The sequence below is a fragment of the Dipodomys merriami genome, unplaced genomic scaffold (assembly GCF_024711535.1).
Source record: "Dipodomys merriami isolate MVZ:Mamm:240054 unplaced genomic scaffold, mDipMer1.0.p SCAF_9, whole genome shotgun sequence".
In the NCBI taxonomy this organism is placed as follows: domain Eukaryota; kingdom Metazoa; phylum Chordata; class Mammalia; order Rodentia; family Heteromyidae; genus Dipodomys; species Dipodomys merriami.
This window is the reverse complement of record NW_027206512.1, coordinates 39,481,757-39,500,084: the sequence shown is the minus strand read 5'-3', so window position 1 is coordinate 39,500,084 and position 18,328 is coordinate 39,481,757. Positions and strand designations below refer to the sequence as shown.

The window sequence follows — 18,328 nt, the reverse complement described above, 5'->3', positions numbered from 1 at the left end:
ACTAAAATTTGCCCCCTAAGTTTTGCATTCACAGTGCCCCACAAATGTTTTTAATGTTTGTTTATTTATATAGTATTCTAAATGTTTATATATTTATGTTTATTTTTATTATTATTCTACAGGTGGTGTACAATGGGGTTATAGTTACATAAGTAAGATAAAGAGTACAGTTCTTTTTGAACAATATCACCTCTTCCCTTCCTCTCTCCCAGTTTTTCCCTCCTGTATTTGCGCACACGTTGTATAGTTGATTTTCAACATAATGCCTAGTGAGTATCACTGTTGCATTTGTTTGCTCTTTATCCCTCCATTTCTCCGTGCCCTTGCTTGCCCTCCCAATGACAGATAAATGAACAAATGAGACAAAAGGACAAGAAAACAAAAACAGCAACAAAGAAAGCTCTTGTTTCCGTTTCTTAGAATTCACTTCATTAAATACGATTTTATATGATCTGATACACATAGATTTTGTGCCTTTGTGATTTTCTCCCAAGAATATCCTCCTTTGATCTTTCTGTGTGTGAATGCCTAGACACCTGTATAATTTACCATGCATGTGTCAGCCCAGTTAGAATGGTCATTACCAAGAAAACTAACAATAACAAATGATAGTCTGAATGTGACCAAAAGGATGACTGTTGGTAAGAATGTAAACTTGTTCAACCTCTCCAGAAAGCAGTATGGAGGTTTCTTAAAAGACTAAACATAGAACTTCCCTATGACCCAGCAATTCCAATCCTGAATATCCAATAGACCACAAATATGGCCACACTAAAGCTACCAGTACAACTATGTTCATTGCATCTTTGTTTACCATAGTCAGGATATGGAATCAACCAACACATATATTTATGTTTTAAGTTCTTATCAAAATTTAGCTTGCTATATTTTCAAATTTCTTTTTGCTTCTCAATTGATCCGAGGGTCTTCTAAAAGATTTTTTTAAAAAAACTTAAAATTCCAAATTCAAAAGGTCACTATTATAGTTTTTTAAATATCTTTTCATTACTTTCATTTTGTCAGAAAACATACTGATAAGATTTTATCCTGTTGGATTTTATTGAAATCTCAGTTAATATTTTATATGCATTTGAAAATTACTTGCATATAAAAACTTACATTAACTGAAGTAAGCCAGGCCTAAAGAAACACAGGTCCTATGGTTTCCCTTATTTGCAGTAACTAGTATGTCTAAGACAAGCAGAAAAGATCAAAACCTAGGTACATATGACCATATAAGATGATGCTAAGTGAACTGAACCACAATATAGAAACTGGTTTTAGCTTTCTTGCTGTTGTTTTTAATGTATTTATAATGTACCATGTGATTTTTTTGTTTCTTTTGTATGTTCTTCCCCAATGGCTTAAACCCTGTTTTCACTGTATTTGATTCTGGTGTTCTACATCTTGTATATACATTTTTTTCTAATTCAGGGAATAGAAAGTAATTTAAAAATGCTGAAATAAAGATACAGGTGACTCATTGTAACAAGGAGATGTACAAGACACTGTGGTGAAAATGAACTTTACAACTCCTAGGGGGGCAGGAGGACTTGGGGAGGTAGGGGTAAGGGATGGTAGGGGAAAAACAAAGGAGGAAGTAACAATGTTCGATGGGAAATGTACTCATTACCTTACTCATGTAACTGTAACCCCTCTTTACAGTAGTTTTATGATAAAAATATATATGAAAAAATCCCCATGCTATCAGTCAAGGGAAATGATGATGAACTTCAGCATTCTTATATTTACTATTTCAGTTCAGTAATTACCATCACAGCAGCTAGCTTGAGAAGCTTTTGGTGAATTTTGTATGAGACACTTCTGAGTCTATATTAATAAGATATTATTTGTCATACTAACATTAAAACAATTGAAAATATTGTAGTTACTTCTTCTATAGCTTCCTCTCCTTAAGATCCTCTAACAGTATCCCATCACCTGCAGAATAAAATCCAAGATCTTAAAAATGACCACAAAGACTTGCATGATCCACCCTTATATATTTCTCTTTTCCAAAACTATGAAGCCAGCTCTAGACAGTTATCTGTTTCCTGAACATCAAACATGACATCAAAGAAACATCACACTTTAGATCTATGAGCATCTTCCTGCCTACCTTACCCTTTTGGAAAATACCCAGGTTTGCCAGCACTTGATCAGGTAACTGTTCACCTTCCATTCCCTCAGAGAGATCTACCCAACTTTTGAGCATGCAATCACAAATATCATATCCACCCAAATTCCTTCTTTTTCTGTAGCCATATACTTTTCTTTCTTTTCATAGCCTTTTTTTACTCACTGAAGGTTAAATGATTCTAAAATCTGGGTATCGTGTTTTTCCCACTAACAGGCATTCACACAACACAAACATTTTACAACTTTTATCCCTGTTAACAATATAGCACCAAAATTACAGATGCTTTTGCAGGAAGCATTTGATAAAAGTTTGTTTAAAATGTAAATTGAATAAATAAGCTCAGAAAACAATAATTTAATGATATATGTGGAAAATTATGCATATACTGCTATAAAAGCCTTGATTTTCTAACTTATAAACTCACTATTTGAAGAAATATTCCTAAACTTAAACATGGCTAAACTTATCTTTACAATTAAAATGTTAGTGTTGAAAAAGTATATGCTATCACAAAAGCACAATTCCACAATTGCCCCTCTCTCCCTCCCTCCCTCCCTCCCTTCTTCTCTCTCTGTCTCTCTCTCTGTCTCTCTGTCTCTCTGTCTCTCTGTCTCTCTGTCTCTCTGTCTCTCTGTCTCTCTGTCTCTCTGTCTCTCTCTCTCTCTCTCTCTCTCTCTCTCTCTCTCATTATAGTGTAGCATATGACTTCATGCAAAACCAATAGTAGAAAGTGATCCATTCAAATTCTCTTTGGAAAAAAAATGTAAGAATTAAAATAAAAGACCATGTTTATATTATACCTTAAGAAGCCTACAAAGAAATGATAATACTCACATATTTTAAAACCTTGAACAATTTGAAACAGATGAAACACAGCTAGTTATATCAAAGCCATGCTTGGATTCCCAGGGAAAGTGTTTCCAAGTATAAACCTAAAGGTTTCAGGTTCTATTCCTATCACTTTTATGTAATTTCCATTTAATGACATTTACTAAATGGAATTATTTACTGCCACCTGGAAACCTCTAGCTAGAAAACCACTGTATCACTGAAACTAGTTGTTTCAATTTTTTCTCTGCTTTTTAAATTATAATAAACAGTCATGTGATCCATGATAACACTAATCTGGAACATCAATCAATTTATTAACCAGTGGTTTCTTTCTTTTAAACAACTGTATAGTAACAGTTGGTTACTTTCTTTTAAACAAATGTATAGTAACTAACCACTTTTTAAAAACACAATTTGATTATTTCTACAAGGGAAAACAAAAATCAATTTTTCTCAAGTCTAGCTTATGCATTTACTCAGTTATTGTTCAAGAAACTCATAAATATTCAGTGCTTACACATTTTATACTTTACAGATTCCAGGAAGTTATTTTAGCTTGTCGTTCATTGGACTAGGTAACAATTCGTTTGAAATACTATAAAAGGAAGAGATTTCAAGTTCAACCAAATACGTAATGGGAAAGAATTTCTGATTCTTTCAAATTCTGTTAAATCATTAAAGAAACATTCATGAAAAGTGATTTTACAACAATGAGCAAAATGAGATTTAAAGATCACATATGCTTTTCATGTATAAATCTATATATACCTTTGCTTCTTCTGACATATATTAGGAAAAATATATTTTTTCTGATGTTTTCTGATTTTAATTTCTACATAATTTTTTAAGGCTCAGTGTTATTATACAATCTAGGATATTTGTTACCCTCCTTTCTTAAAATGCCAAATGCTGGGATTAGAGCTATGAGCCACCACCAAACCTGGATTGCACTGAATTATTACATATTTCTTTTGTCATAGCCTTGCATTAGTTTCTAGCCAATGGTTCCATGATTTTAGTGTAGGAAAATATTTTAACATGTATCTATGAACTTTTCTTTTATTTATTTATTTACTCCGTCGTGGGGCTTGAACTCTGGGCTTAGGTGCAGTCCCTGCGCTCTTCAGCTCAAAGTGAGCATTCTACTGCTTGAGCCACAGCACCACTTACAGTTTTCTAGTGTTTTATTGGAGATAAGAGTCCCATGGACTTTCCTGCCTGGACTGGTTTTGAACTATGATCCTCAGATCTCAGCCTCTTGAGTAGCTAGGACTACAGGCATGAGCCACTGGCTCCTGGCTTGAACTTTTATTAAGTTAAAATGTTTTTCAAAGTCTATGATACAATTCATATGATACAATATGATACAATATTCCATATCATACCTAGTGATGTCCTAGCAGGCACAGCATCTTTATTGATCCAAAAAGACACCCAGGAAAGAACAACTGTGAGGATGCATGGAATGTAGGTCTGAATAGTAAAATATCCCATTCGTCTGCTCAGGTCAAAGAAAATTGTCATGATAATATAATCCCCTGAAAGAAAAAAATTATTAGAGCTAGAAAATATTCTAACCCATATATTTAATTCCAGTTCCATTTAGTGCTAGGACCATTCACTGATGTGTGCTTTCTCCCTTACCAGAGATTGTGTGCGAGATTTCGGTCGAGTTCCGTAGCCCTACAAATGCAAACTGATATAACCTCCAGTATTTTGGATCAGCTACTTCTACAGATGGCTTTTTCCACTTATACTGAATTTCATTTTTAGGATATCCATCTGGAGGAATAATAAAAACATATAGTTGAGCAAGATCCTGAACAATTACCATCTCACTACTGTTATAAGTAAAACACTAGCCTTTGGATATTCTACATTCATTTATTTTTATAAGACATTCAATATATAGAAAATATTGGCTGAAATTATAGAAATACACAGTTTAAAGAACAATCATGTAACAGTTATTTCTCCTAGGCATAATAATTTGGGGGATGACTTTTGTTCGTCACCCCTTGGTGCTTTGATGGGAAAAAAGTTCATCATATTTGTGCCCCCAAGACACTGACTCTATAAGAGGGGCTGTAGTAGATTCTTGCAAATATATCTGTCATGATACTAAAAATTCTTCATATTTTAGTGGATCTGTAGGTAATTCCATAAACTATCTGTTCCTAGTATGTTTATTCCATTGGTGCCAAAGATATATTCAAGAATGGATGAATTGGCAGGCCATCACAGCTCAAGAAATATCTCGCCAAGATTTAATAAAGGCACCTAGAGGATTGTGCAATGACTTGTACATCATTACATATTTATATGTCAACTACTTCCTGAGTATTCCCATTAATCAGCACCTTGTTTTGATGTAGCTGATTTATGTATTGAAGTTAGCACTTGAAAATCAATGAAGTGAGATATGAGATCATTAATATAAGACTATGTTGTGATGAGACAACAGATCTATTAATATAATCCAAGAAAATCTTCAATCAACTTGACAAAACATAGTTTGGAATTAAGTAAGTGAAGAGGTGTGATAACACTTATGACTGGTTATATTATATTTACTGGGGCTAGGTTCCAGAAGGTAAACTTTGAAGAAAATCAAATTTTGAAAAGATAGGAACAGTTGACATTTGGGGAATAGGCAATAGCATATTGGTAGTCATTTTACATTTTTCCTAAGGCTTAATTGTGATGGAGATGTATATGTGAGCATAAATACATTAGTAAATAGGACTCAAAATAAATATTATAATAACAATATAACTACTTCTTAGAGAAAAATGGCATGTCTTTATATTCAAATCATTATTTTAATTACTTATCTACTTTGCATTATTCAACAATTAAATAAGCTCAGTTCTACTTTAGTTTTTTTAAGTCATGATAGGTCTCTTAAATATTTGCTATTCATGTACTGAACACTGTTAACAAAAGCTATTTTTTTTTTGTAGGTTGTGGGGCTTGAACAGCCTAGGCACTGTCCCTCAGCTCTTCAGATCAAAGCTAGCGCTCTACCACTTGAGCCACAGCACCACTTCCAGTATTCTGGTGATTTATTGGAGATAAGAGTATCACAGACTTCCTGCTGCTGGCTTTGAACCTTGATCCTCAGATCTCAGCCTCCTGAGTAGCTAGGATTACAGGCACGAGCCACTGGTACCCAACACAAAAACTAATTTTTGAAACATATTTTAAAGTCTCATGAAATAAAGTCAAATGTCTCAAGAAAGATGAATATAAATAAGGGAAACCATGGGACCTATGTTTCTTTGGGCCTGGCTTACTTCACTTAATATAATTTTTTCCAAGTTTTTCCATTTCCTAACAAATGGGGCAATGTCATTCTTTCTGATGGAGGCATAGAATTCCATTGTGTATATATACCACATTTTCTTGATCCATTCATCTACTGATTTGAATCAAGTTTTATTCCGGACAGTGTGAAAACATTTGAATACAAGCCTATCTTTAGGACTCTCAATTATTTAAAATAAGGAGATAACATAATCCTAAAACTAAAAGTTATGAAGATGACTTAATAAGGTATTTGCTTTCATTAGACATTTATTGCTCCTTTATTATTTGAAAAAAGAAATATACTATTCATAATTATGCAAGAGAGTTAAAATCCATACTTCTGAAAATTATGTTTCCCCATAATTTTACACTTTATTTTTAAAGATAAAATAGATAAAGCTAAAGTTCTACAACAATTAACAAGTATTTTTTAATACTTACAGCTAGAAAATTCCAGTGGACAGGAGTGTTCATCCATAGGAAAATTGTGAAGTTGGAGGTAACATTCAGCATTTATTGTCAGTCTGTTTAGGTAGAAAAATATTTAATAAATTTTATTCATTAAAAATCTTATTTTTATTTCATTTATTTTATTTTTTACTGTTTTCTAAATTTTTTTAGGACAAATATTTTTCTTTTTTTTTCCTTTTTTTTTTTGTGGTGTTTATGTGGTGCTGAGGAATCGAACCCCGGGCCTCATGCATGCAAGGCAAGCACTCTACCACTGAGCTAACTTCCCAGCCCCTAGGACAAATATTTTTATAACAACAAATAAATCATTTACCGTAATAAAAATCAGTCAATCAAGAAAATACAACAATCATAAATATGTATGCATATAATAACAGGGCTCTGAAATTCCTGCAGTAAAATTTACACTGTTGAAAGAAACAAAATAGAGAACAGAAAAATATAAATAGCCAGGTGCTGGTGGCTCATACCTGTAATCCAAGGTACTCTGGAGGCTGAGATTTGGGCCTGCTGGGGCAGGAAAGCCCATGAGTCTCTTACCTCCAATTAACCACCAGAAAACCAGAAGTGGCACTATGGCTCAAGTGGTAGAGTGCTAGCCTTGAGCTGAACAGCTGAGGGACAGCCCCCAGGCCCACAGTTCAAGCCCCACAGCTAACAACAACAACAACAAATATAAATACAATTACCAAAATAAAAAGTAGATCCTTTGATAAGAAACAAAAGAACGGCCCTGTTAGGGCTTGAATATGAAGTAGCCAAAAGGGCACTTTGTTCCCAGCTTGATTCCCAATTTAACAGTGTTCAGAAAGGGAGCTCTGGGGAGGCAATTGCATCATAAAGGTTCTGACTTCAGCAGTAGATTGATCTATCAATAGATTAATAATTTGATGGTACTTTTAGGAGGTTGTACAATTAGGTTGAGCCTAGTTGGAGGAAGTAGACTCACTGGAAATGAGCCATACAAAGATACATTTTGTCTACCTTGTCTTTGGACTCTCTCTCTCTCTCACTTGATAATGAGAGGACTAGAAGGCAAAATGTCTTAAGAGGCATCAGCTAAATTGAGGTTTTACTGTTCTTATAAAGGTGATGTACAGAGGGTTTACAGTTATGCCAGTGACATAAAGAGTACATTTCTTTCTGGACAATGTCACTCCTTCTCTTGTACTTTTCCAGTTTTTTTCCCTCCTGACCCAACTTAAAAGTTGTACAGTTCATTTTGATCATAGTATTTGTTTGCCTCTTCTCATTCCATATCCCTTGATTTTAAAATATGGTTTTGACTTACAATAGTAGAGTAGGATGTGTTGGAATACCGTGATAACTCTAACCATAATAACCAAGAAGTAGCAAGGTTTTCTGACATTATTATAAATTTTATGAATGAGATAAATATTAGAAAATATTTATCAAAACCTTTGTGTATATTTCTGTATAATCTCTGTGGTTACACTTATAAATTCATATTTCATCTCCACAGACATACCCATGTTCCTAGATATGGCAGATTCATGCTTGGAACGTTTAAATGTGGTAATTCAGGCATGAGCATTGCTTTTCTGACTAGCTCCCCAAATTGCTCAAATAATAACAACAACTTAAAAGTTTATGCATAGCAAAAAAACTGACAGAGTCAAAGAGAACTGACAGAATGGGAAAAGAAGTTTTGCTAGTGACTCATCAGATAAAAATGAATATCTAGAATATGTAAAGATCTTGGAAAGTAAAGCGCCAAAGAATAATCCAAGGAATGAACAGCAAATAGATTAAACAGTTTTTAAATGAAGAACAAATGGTGCATATACATAAAGAAATGCTTACATCCTTAGCAATAAAGGAAGGTGAAAATCACAATCTCCTTTTGAGATTCCATCTCTCAATTTAGAATGTCTATCACAAAGAGAACAGACAACAAAAAAGCTAGTGAAGACAAGGAGAAAAAAGAACTCTCCTACACTCTTCTTGGGGATATCATTTAGTGCAGCCACTGTAAAAACCAAAATGAAGATTCTTTAACAAAATAAAAAGAGATATGATCCTGTTATACCCCTCCTGGAGATAGATCTGAAAGAGTGTAAGTCAATATATAATCAAGATACTGGCACACCCGTGTTGGGAAGGGCACTTCAAAACCTCCAAAACATGGTATCAACCTAAGTACCCACCAACTGATAAGTGGAGATATGTGTATGTATGTGGGTGCATGTATACAATCATACTTTATATATTCAACTCTTATATTCCTACATTCTTAAAATATATTACTGCTCTGTCAAAAAACAGAATATTATAAAATTCTATAGCTGGATGGGTTTACAGAAAAATTTCTCAATAATTTGCTTCATAAGTTAAAAGACATTATATTCATTCTACAACGTAGTCGGATGGAGAAGAATCAAACAATTTTTCTGCTTTGCTTCTGAATCTTTTCATAGCAATCATTTCATAATAGTAACTCTGCCCTTAAAAAGTATAGACAAATTCTTTATTATTTATTTATTTATGACTTTTTTAGAAAATAAAAAGAGCTCCCTAGGTCCTGATTTTCAAGTATGGAGAAGGAAACTTGAGAGCCAATCAAGGAGTGTTGAAAATAAATTAGAGAGCTGGTAAATTTTAAAGCAATTTTACCTCAGTGTATAGAGAACTCGGCCATCATTCCAAATTCGCAGCAGGCGGTTTGGAGTTGTGATCCAGTGTGCGTCGGATTTTCTTGAGTTTCTGAAGAATGTATCAGGAATCCAAATTTTTCCAACCATGTTACTGTTAAGCATAAGCACTTTCATGGTGCTATTGAATTTTAAACGACTGTCAAACCAGGTTTGGGCAAAAATTATATCTATTGTGTATTCCTGAAATATAAATGGCACATTAGTCAAGCAGCTATGTTATACTTTTTTCTCAAAAATTTGAATTTCTATATTGTAAATTTCCTGCAAGCAAATGTACTCACACTCTTATTGGCAAAAAAGAAACGTCTTTATCATACCTTCTGTTTTTCCTTATTTATATGAGTCACATAAAGTGAAATCCAAGATTTATAATAATTTCAGCTGTCCTGTGCTTTCAATGTTTTATAAGATGCATAACATAGCTATTAAGGATATTATCTTATGTTAGCTATACCAATCTTGTGACATTTGTATCATCCTAACATCACAAAAAAACAAGTATAAGTTAAAATACAAATATCTAAAAATTATCTAAAATCTTTTACAGTGTCTTTATCCAAAATTTTATTTGTATTCACTAGTTTGAAATGTGGTTAACTCTCTGCAGTCTTATTGCATGATGATAACATCACAAACATTATGCTTCTAGTTTTGCATTTTATTGTTATCAAGTATTCCTACCATCCTGTGAAATATGTACTAGTGTAGTATGTATTTTCAGTAATTATTGAGTAATAGGAAGGTAAACACGAATCTTTCCCATATCTCACAGCTGATACTCCACAAAAACTATACCTGAGCCATTACCAGACTGTGTGGCACTTTCAGCCATCCTGCCTGTAAACAATGCTGCTTTGGAGATCCAATGGCTCTTAAATGGGAGCTATGATTTAGGTGACAGTCAGTAAGTAACTATGAAGTGAGATTCTCATGATTCTGAATGAACTCTTGAAAGGAGGTTGTGAGGTATTATCCACCTTTGCATCTGACAAAGCACCTCAATACTACAAGCAGTAAGATTTATCTTTAAAATAGTAATGGACAAGAATGGGGAACTCTGTAGGTCTACAGAAGGTAATGTATATAATGTTGGCATGAGAAGAGGAAGGAAGAATAAATTAAAAAATAGGAGTTAGATTTCAAAATACAGTATAACTATGTAAAAGGATGGCATGACGGACCTTGCTGTTAACAATGTGTTGAGGGCAGGAAAAGAGATGGCCATAGACAGTTATTCTAACCAGAACAACCAATGAACTTCAGAAGCACCATAAAGAAAGACCTTGATGTAACTAAAACATTAATAAAACAATGAATGACAATCAAGTAAAACAGGTTCTGTTGAGAATGGTGGGTGCCATCAGGGAAAACAGCAAAGAAGGTCAATATGCATGAATATAGTCCAAGTAGTTTATTGATACTTATGAAAACAAGGGAATCTGTTGCAATTGTTTTGAGAAATGAGAAGGAGATACAGGAGAGTGATGGAGGAGAGGAGGTGGATGGGGTACATTATTTGGATGTGGGGTAATATCACAATGGCATCCTCTTGTACAACTAATTTATGCTCATAAAAATGAAGTTATATATGAGTTGTTTATAATAGTAGAGACTGGCCAATTTAAATGTAGGAAAATATTTACTATATGAGCTGGAGATGTAAATAGAAGTTTGACTAACAAAGGAAAAATTTAAAAGACAGTGCCAGGGGGTTAATAAGTAAACAGACTATGATTCAACTTATTAATAGGAGAGTTGAATCAAGTTCTAGTTTGCCTACAGAATATATATATATATATATATATATATATATATATATATATATATATATAATGCACTAAGTGAAATTCCTAGATAAATTCAGAAGGACACAATCTATTTTAAACAAGCAATATTGCAATTTGGAAAATCACACATATTTTAATTACTTAAAGTTCAAACAAGGGTATATAATTTAATGTGAAATATTTGTTTTATACTCAGATTGTACCACATATATATAGTATTATTGATAATTCGTGTGATGGTAGAACGTAAGTTTTCAATTATCTACTCAATTAGCACCTACTGTGTATTAGTTATGGCTTTTTGCAAGAGAAGGGGAGGAAGTGAAGTCTTTGTGAACAAAATTATTATAGATGACCAACTCTTTGCATATTTGTTGCCCTGATCAAACATTTTAGAAAGGAATACAAATACCATTTGGGTTTTTGGGATTCTTTTGCATTGTAATGTAGAATAGCACAGAATCTGTGTATTAAAAGCACTTTTGTAACCTTTTACTTCCACTGTACAACATGGTTGATGTCATTAATGTGGATACTTGGAGCTGAAACATAATGCAAAACATATTCCATAATACGTGATAAACAGATTTATGCTAGAGGTACTTAATCATCTCAATAATACTAACAGAGAGGTGCAGACTATGTGCATGCTTTCAGTAGGTATGAAAGATGTGTAAGTACAATATCACTGATATAATGTCACCCCACCTTAAATCTTGTGGAAAAACTTTCTTAATCATGCTTAATCCCTATTCTGGCTTCTTCCTTATGTCAGATATCCTTATTGATTTATTCAGAATCAATGATGATTTTTCTGAATAGTTTCTTCACTTGACACAAAAGCTTAACTGTTCATAGACTAACTGTGCAACTGTGCTAAAGATAAGAAAATAGTTAATGTGGGAGGGAAGGAGGAAAATGGGGAAAGGGGTACCAAGTTAGACAAGAAATGTAATCACTACCTTACTTATGTACCTGTAAACAATCTGTACATCACCTTGAGAATAAAATTTTAAAAAAGAAAACAGTGAATGTAAATAGAGAATATTCTTATTTATTCTATGACATATCCTGGAAAGAACATTTCACCAATTTTATCTGGAAGAATCAAAATGTTATCTGTCAAAATTAATTTGTGGATGGAATCAAATAGCTGTAACTGTGTAAATTACCAGCCAGGATCATGACTTGGCAAATAACCAACATTGGTTGATAGAGTAGATCTCATGTTACCTGGAAGGTAGACAGTGCTTCAGGCTTCCTAACTGGCATATTTAAGAACTATTTGTCAAGGATTAAAATTTTATAAGCATATGCACATAATGCTCCATAGCAGCCAGGACCTTCTGTTTCTCCCAGTGCTAAAGATCAAAGCCATAGCCATCAAGGTAAGCACTTCATCACTGATCTCAAGCCCCAGCCAAGAATTTTCTTTAGAATGCCCAATTATAAATATCCTCATCACTGTCTGGAATGCTATAGTTTGCAAGGGGTCAAAATTTCCTGAACAAAAAATTGTGTAGAAAATGAATAGTTTTCTACACACAATTGCTCCCTTGATGTAAGATCAAAAGAAGAAAGGAATAGAGCATGTGTCTTGATAATCCATTTTTCTCAAAGTCCTGCAGAGGCTAATTCTCTCAAGTCTTTTAAAATTGTTAATCCTTAATAAATATCTCACTGAGATAGCAAAGTTAAAGTCTGTGCCATTTTATATGTAATCAAAGAATTCAATTTCATTTACTATTGCTATTAGTGTAATCTGAAAAGGATCAAACTGTGTGCTTGTACATTGTGTGTTCATGGTTAAAGGTTATAATCAGCAGAATAATAAGTATAATAAGTAAGAAATAGATCTCAGAATAGGTATAATATCTAGGAGGATATCATTTTGAAAGAAACAAGAGTGCAATTAACATCTGAGAGCCAATTTAATTTATCACCTTAATACAATAGCATTAATGAATAAATGCAAAAGAGCTTGTCCTCCTAATTTATAAGTTAAATCAAATTTCAAGTATTAAAATGTGCATCATCATCCTTTTTCTACATTTTTAGTGTTCTTGCTAGGTTGACTATAAATAAATTTATAGTCTTTTCAAAGTCTATTTAAGAAATTAATATAGGTGCACACTTACATGAAGTTTGATCCTCATCTGGTTTAACCACTTCAAAATTAATCTTTCACCAAGCCTGTCTAATTACATTGTCAAATATAGGCCAAAAGGTTAAATAATAGAATACTAAGATAATGAAAATATGTAGAAAAAAAGTACAGCTGGGGCTGGGAAGGTGTCTCAGTGGTAAAGCACTTGCCATGCATGCCTGAGGCCCTGGGTTCGATTCCTCAGCACCACATAAGCAAAAAGAAAAAAGCCGGAAGTGGCGCTGTGGCTCAAGTGGTAGAGCGCTAGCCTTGAGCTGAAGAGCTGAGCTACAGCAGGTAGAATAGACAATCATAGATTTGGAAAGCCTTGGCAAAAACATCCAAGTATTTAATTTCTAGACAGGGGAAAAGGAAGACAAGTGTTGTCTCAAGTTTTTCTGTGCAAGTTGATATGCTTGAGTCATCTCTTACTCTACTGTCAGTACACTTTAATTCATATCCAGTTGGAAGAAAGTAATACACTCAATATTCACTTTCATAGTTTCTTGTCCTTTTCCATTTTTTTTCTGAACTAAGTGATCTGTTCTGAAGATTTAACAGCTACTCAGACAAGTTCCAAGAAAATAATGATTGAAAGTCAGAGGGCACTAACTTTGGATGTGAAATAAGTCATTCAACCTACTAAGATATAGGTGTATTTGTCTTACACTTTAATCACCCTCCACCTTTGCTGAAATTTAATATTGACTGGAAAGGAAGCAATTTTTGGTAAGAATAGTAATGTGTGACACACTTTAGGCATAATTTATGTGGTTTATATTTAAAACCTAGCTATCACATAAAAACACAATCAACTTAGTAAAATTAGTTTGTGACAAAAATGTCCACATGTCCATGAAATAATTTTGGATACAACTCTTTTTTTTGGGGGGGGGGGTCCGGTCGTGGGGCCTGAACTCTGGGCCTGGGCACTGTCCCTCAGCTCTTCAGCTCAAGACTAGAGCTCTACCACTTGAGCCACAGTGCCACTTCTGGCTTTTTTCTTTTTGCTTATGTGGTGCTGAGGAATCGAACCCAGGGCCTCAGGCATGCAAGGCAAGCGCTCTACCACTGAGCCACCTTCCCAGCTCCTGGATACAACTCTTAAAAACATGAAATTTCACTAAGCCTACTACTGTTACTACATGAAAAGTATTCTCATGTTTTTATGTATTAAAATTAAAATCTGCATGCAGGAATCTTTCATTTAATCAAAAAAAGTTTCTTCACCTCATTCTTGTTGGTTGTCTAGAGTGCATTACGTAGTTTTCAAGCTTTCTTGTGTTTTCATTATTTCTTTCACTCTCATTGAGATAAAAGGAAGAAACTCTCAAAGATTTAGATAATACAGGAAATTCTGACCATGAACTCTTCAAATTTAACCCTCCTCAATATCAAAGAGATAACCCATATGAGGCATGAGGTTTCCAACTAGAGAAATGAAATTCATATTTTCCTAATTACAACTTTTGGTAAGTTACTTCATGGTCATATTTATTTTGTATTCTCTATTTTCATGGCATACATTTTTGTTGTCTCTCTAGAATATTTGAGTGGGTTTGCGAATAAAGGAATAAATGAGTAGTACTTGCACAGATCATTGCTTCTTAATTATAAAGTATGTGTTAGGAAAGTCAGCATCACCATATGTCTAAACTATATTCTTTTACTAGGTTTTTCCCAATGTAAGAAATTTTCCACAGTGGAACATTAATATTCCTATGAGATCTGCTTCCTACAGAAGCCATATCATCAATAAGAAATTTTGTTTTCCACCCACATGTGCAACAGATGCCACACTAAGGTTCAGTACTAGAGAGCTAGGTTAGTCATTCTGTGTCTTCAGTGTTATTTCATTATTCATTTTTAACTAAGACTTCACAAGGAAAATGTTTGTGCACTTATGATTAAACTATATTGAAAATATATTTCTTGCCTTCCAACCAGGTTGTCCAAACAAGACAGAACACTATTAGGATAGATACATTAAAATGGTCCATATCACACCTGCTCCAATATTTATGTTATAACCAATTTATGGAATTTAACAATAGCATCTTAAGTCTGTTTCAGGGGAGATGTTGTTGCCATTGTTGTTGTAAAGCATTTGCTTTCTGTGTCTTAGTATTATATGTTGGAATTTATTGAGTCTATCACAAGGTTGAATAGAAACCCCAATGCTCACTATTGTTTATGCATTTTTCATTATTCTATTTCCCAATTCCCATTATGTCAAAAGCCAAAATACTTAAACCACATTTTTTCTCACATTAAAAATACCCCATAATTATTAGTGTCAATTAATTGTAATGGGTATTTTCATTTTGATATGTCCAAATATTCACCCAAAGCACCTAGATCTAAGCCATTGCCTGTGCCTGTGTTCTGGTCTCTTATTCCTCTTCCATCTTCCCACACCAACCTCAGCAAGCTTAATTGTTCAATTTCACATTTGTTTATAAAGCTCAAAACAAGTGTTAGATCAAAGACATTTCCAAAGTATGACCTAAAACTCTAGCTAGGTATTTAAGGCCTACTCAGTAATAGATAACAGAATAACAATCATTTTGTTATTAGTTAGTGATAAGGTATTTTTTTTGGGGGGGGAGGTCCAGTCGTGGGGCCTGAACTCTGGGCCTGGGCGCTATCCCTCAGCTCTTCAGCTCAAGGCTAGAGCTCTACCACTGGAGCCACAGCGCCACTTCTGGCTTTTTTCTTTTTGCTTATGTGGTGCTGGCTGAGGAATTGAACCCAAGGCCTCATGTGTGCAAGGCAAGTGCTCTACCACTGAGCCACCTTCCCAGCCCCTAATGATCAGGTATTTATCATGCCTTCTTGAGAAAAATTTCACAATGTAATCTCTAATTTGCCATTCTCCTGCCTTTGCCTCTTAGATGCTGGGATTACAAGTATGAATCACCATGCTTGTCTTTTAATTATCTACAAAATATTAGATGAACTTTTAGATAACCCAGTGAGACAACTGTGACACATTGGTGACATGTGGGTTGCAGTGAGAATTTAAGTATTCTGGTCAAGAATAGTGGTTACAGGGTATGAAGAAATCATGTCAGAGTTCTACTTTGTCACAAGTTTAACTCTGTGTTCTAGACAGGAAAATCATGGTTAGCATGCTGCTTTTGCTGTTCATAATTTTTTTAAGTTAATGTAACTGAGAAAGAGTGATTGTTTCCAATAAAAGGAATAGTTTTCTTCTTTGATATACAAAAACTATGCCTAAAGCTTTATCTCCATAAATTTAGTAGCAGGGACAAAAATACAGAATGGGTATGAGAAAGATGAGGGACAAAGAGATAGAGAGAAATCAAGCCCCAGGATATCAGAGCCAATTGCATGAAGTACACCGCTCCTCAAAATGAAAGAAAAATAGTATCTTCTATGTGTAAGCTATTTTCTTTTTGTTCCTTATTTTCAAAGATCCTATATTAACAATCCCTTAATATTATACTGTACAAGAGTAAGCAGTTGCTACAAGTAAACCCAGCTATAAATCACAGCTAAAATGTCCAATTTTTGCAGTTTGTCTTACTCATCTTGTGTGGTTAGACACCTATAATATCATCTTGAACCTCCTACACCTTTCACTGATTCTCATTTGATATAGAGAATTGCTGAAACCTCACAGTGTTTACTTGCTAATCCGAAAGTAAACTGCCAACGATGAGACAGATACTCAAGGGTACCAGAAGAATGAAGAGGTTAATGATAATGCTCTCATTCCAGTTTAATTCCTGTTAATAACATTTCCTTGCCCTCAGTGCTGATTACATATGCTTATCTATTTAGATTTAAGATTGCTTTAATCAGTACATAAACATGATTGAAAAACTTCACTGTTACTCTTTTAGTCTTCTTTCTTTCATCTGTTATTTGTTTTAACTATGACTTTCCAAGGTAAGAATTAATAAAATGATCTATGTTGACTGGTACTGGTACAGTCTGGCACAGTCATTCTTTTTTTTTTCCTAGTCCTGGGGTTTGAACTTGAGGCCTGGCTGCTGTTCATGAGCCCATTGGTGCTCAAGGCAAGCGCTCTACCACTTGAGCCATATCACATCTTCCAGCTTTTTCTGAGTAGTTTATTAGAGATATGTTGCTTTGTATGTCCCTTCCTCATGGTACAACCCTTGCTTTCATTGTATTTGATGTTTGTATAATTTGGGGAGGGGAGGAGAAAAACAAATTGTTTAAATAGGGATACAGGTGGACCCATTGCAACCATGAGATGTACAAGTCGTTATGTCAAAAAACGAACTTTACATCTTTGGTGGGGCAAGATGGTAAGGAGAAACAAAGGAGGAGGCTTGATAAGAAATATACTCATTACCTTGCTCATGTAATTGTAACCCCTCTGTACGTATTTTCACAATTAAAAGAACTTAAAAAAAAAAAAAAAACAATCTCCAAAATTTTCCTACCAGGGCTGGCTTCAAACAGCCATCCTAACACATCAGCCCCTAAGTGAGTAACGAGACATCAGCATCTGGCTCCTTCATTTTATAACTATCAAACAGCCTATCTTTTCATAGGGACACTAAGATTAAAACAATTGTTTTAACTTTAAAATAAGAAAAGAAAAGCATATCCTATTAGGTAATATTATTTTAGGTGTAAAAGTAATCTATAGAAATCTATTTTAAGGGGGCTGGGAAGGTGGCTCAGTGGTAGAGTGCTTACTTTGCATGCCTGAGACCCTGGGTTCGATTTCACAGCACCACATAAGCAAAAAGAAAAAAGCTGGAAGTGGCGCTGTGGCTCAAGTGGTAGAGCGCTAGCCTTGAGCTGAAGAGCTGAGGGATAGCGCCCAGGCCCAGAGTTCAGGCCCCATGACCGGACCCAAAAAAAAAGAAATCTATTTTATGTAGGCAAGCTTTATAAGAATCACCAATTTTGGATCAACTAAAAATTTGATATAAAAGAATGATATAGTTAAATCAATATATTAGTT

The 18,328-nt window shown here is 34.2% G+C and overlaps 1 protein-coding gene across 1 annotated transcript in view; it reads right to left on the bottom strand.

Moving 5' to 3' along the window:
* Gabrg1 (gamma-aminobutyric acid type A receptor subunit gamma1) overlaps positions 1-18,328 on the bottom strand; it is a 69,294-nt gene that overhangs the window by 17,057 nt on the left and 33,909 nt on the right. Inside the window, exons 4-7 of the mRNA XM_070012238.1 lie at positions 9,386-9,606; positions 6,722-6,804; positions 4,616-4,753; positions 4,357-4,509 (exon numbers count right to left, since the gene is read on the bottom strand). Of these exons, the coding sequence (XP_069868339.1) occupies positions 4,357-4,509; positions 4,616-4,753; positions 6,722-6,804; positions 9,386-9,606 (595 nt within the window). The remainder of the gene's footprint in view (positions 1-4,356; positions 4,510-4,615; positions 4,754-6,721; positions 6,805-9,385; positions 9,607-18,328) is intronic.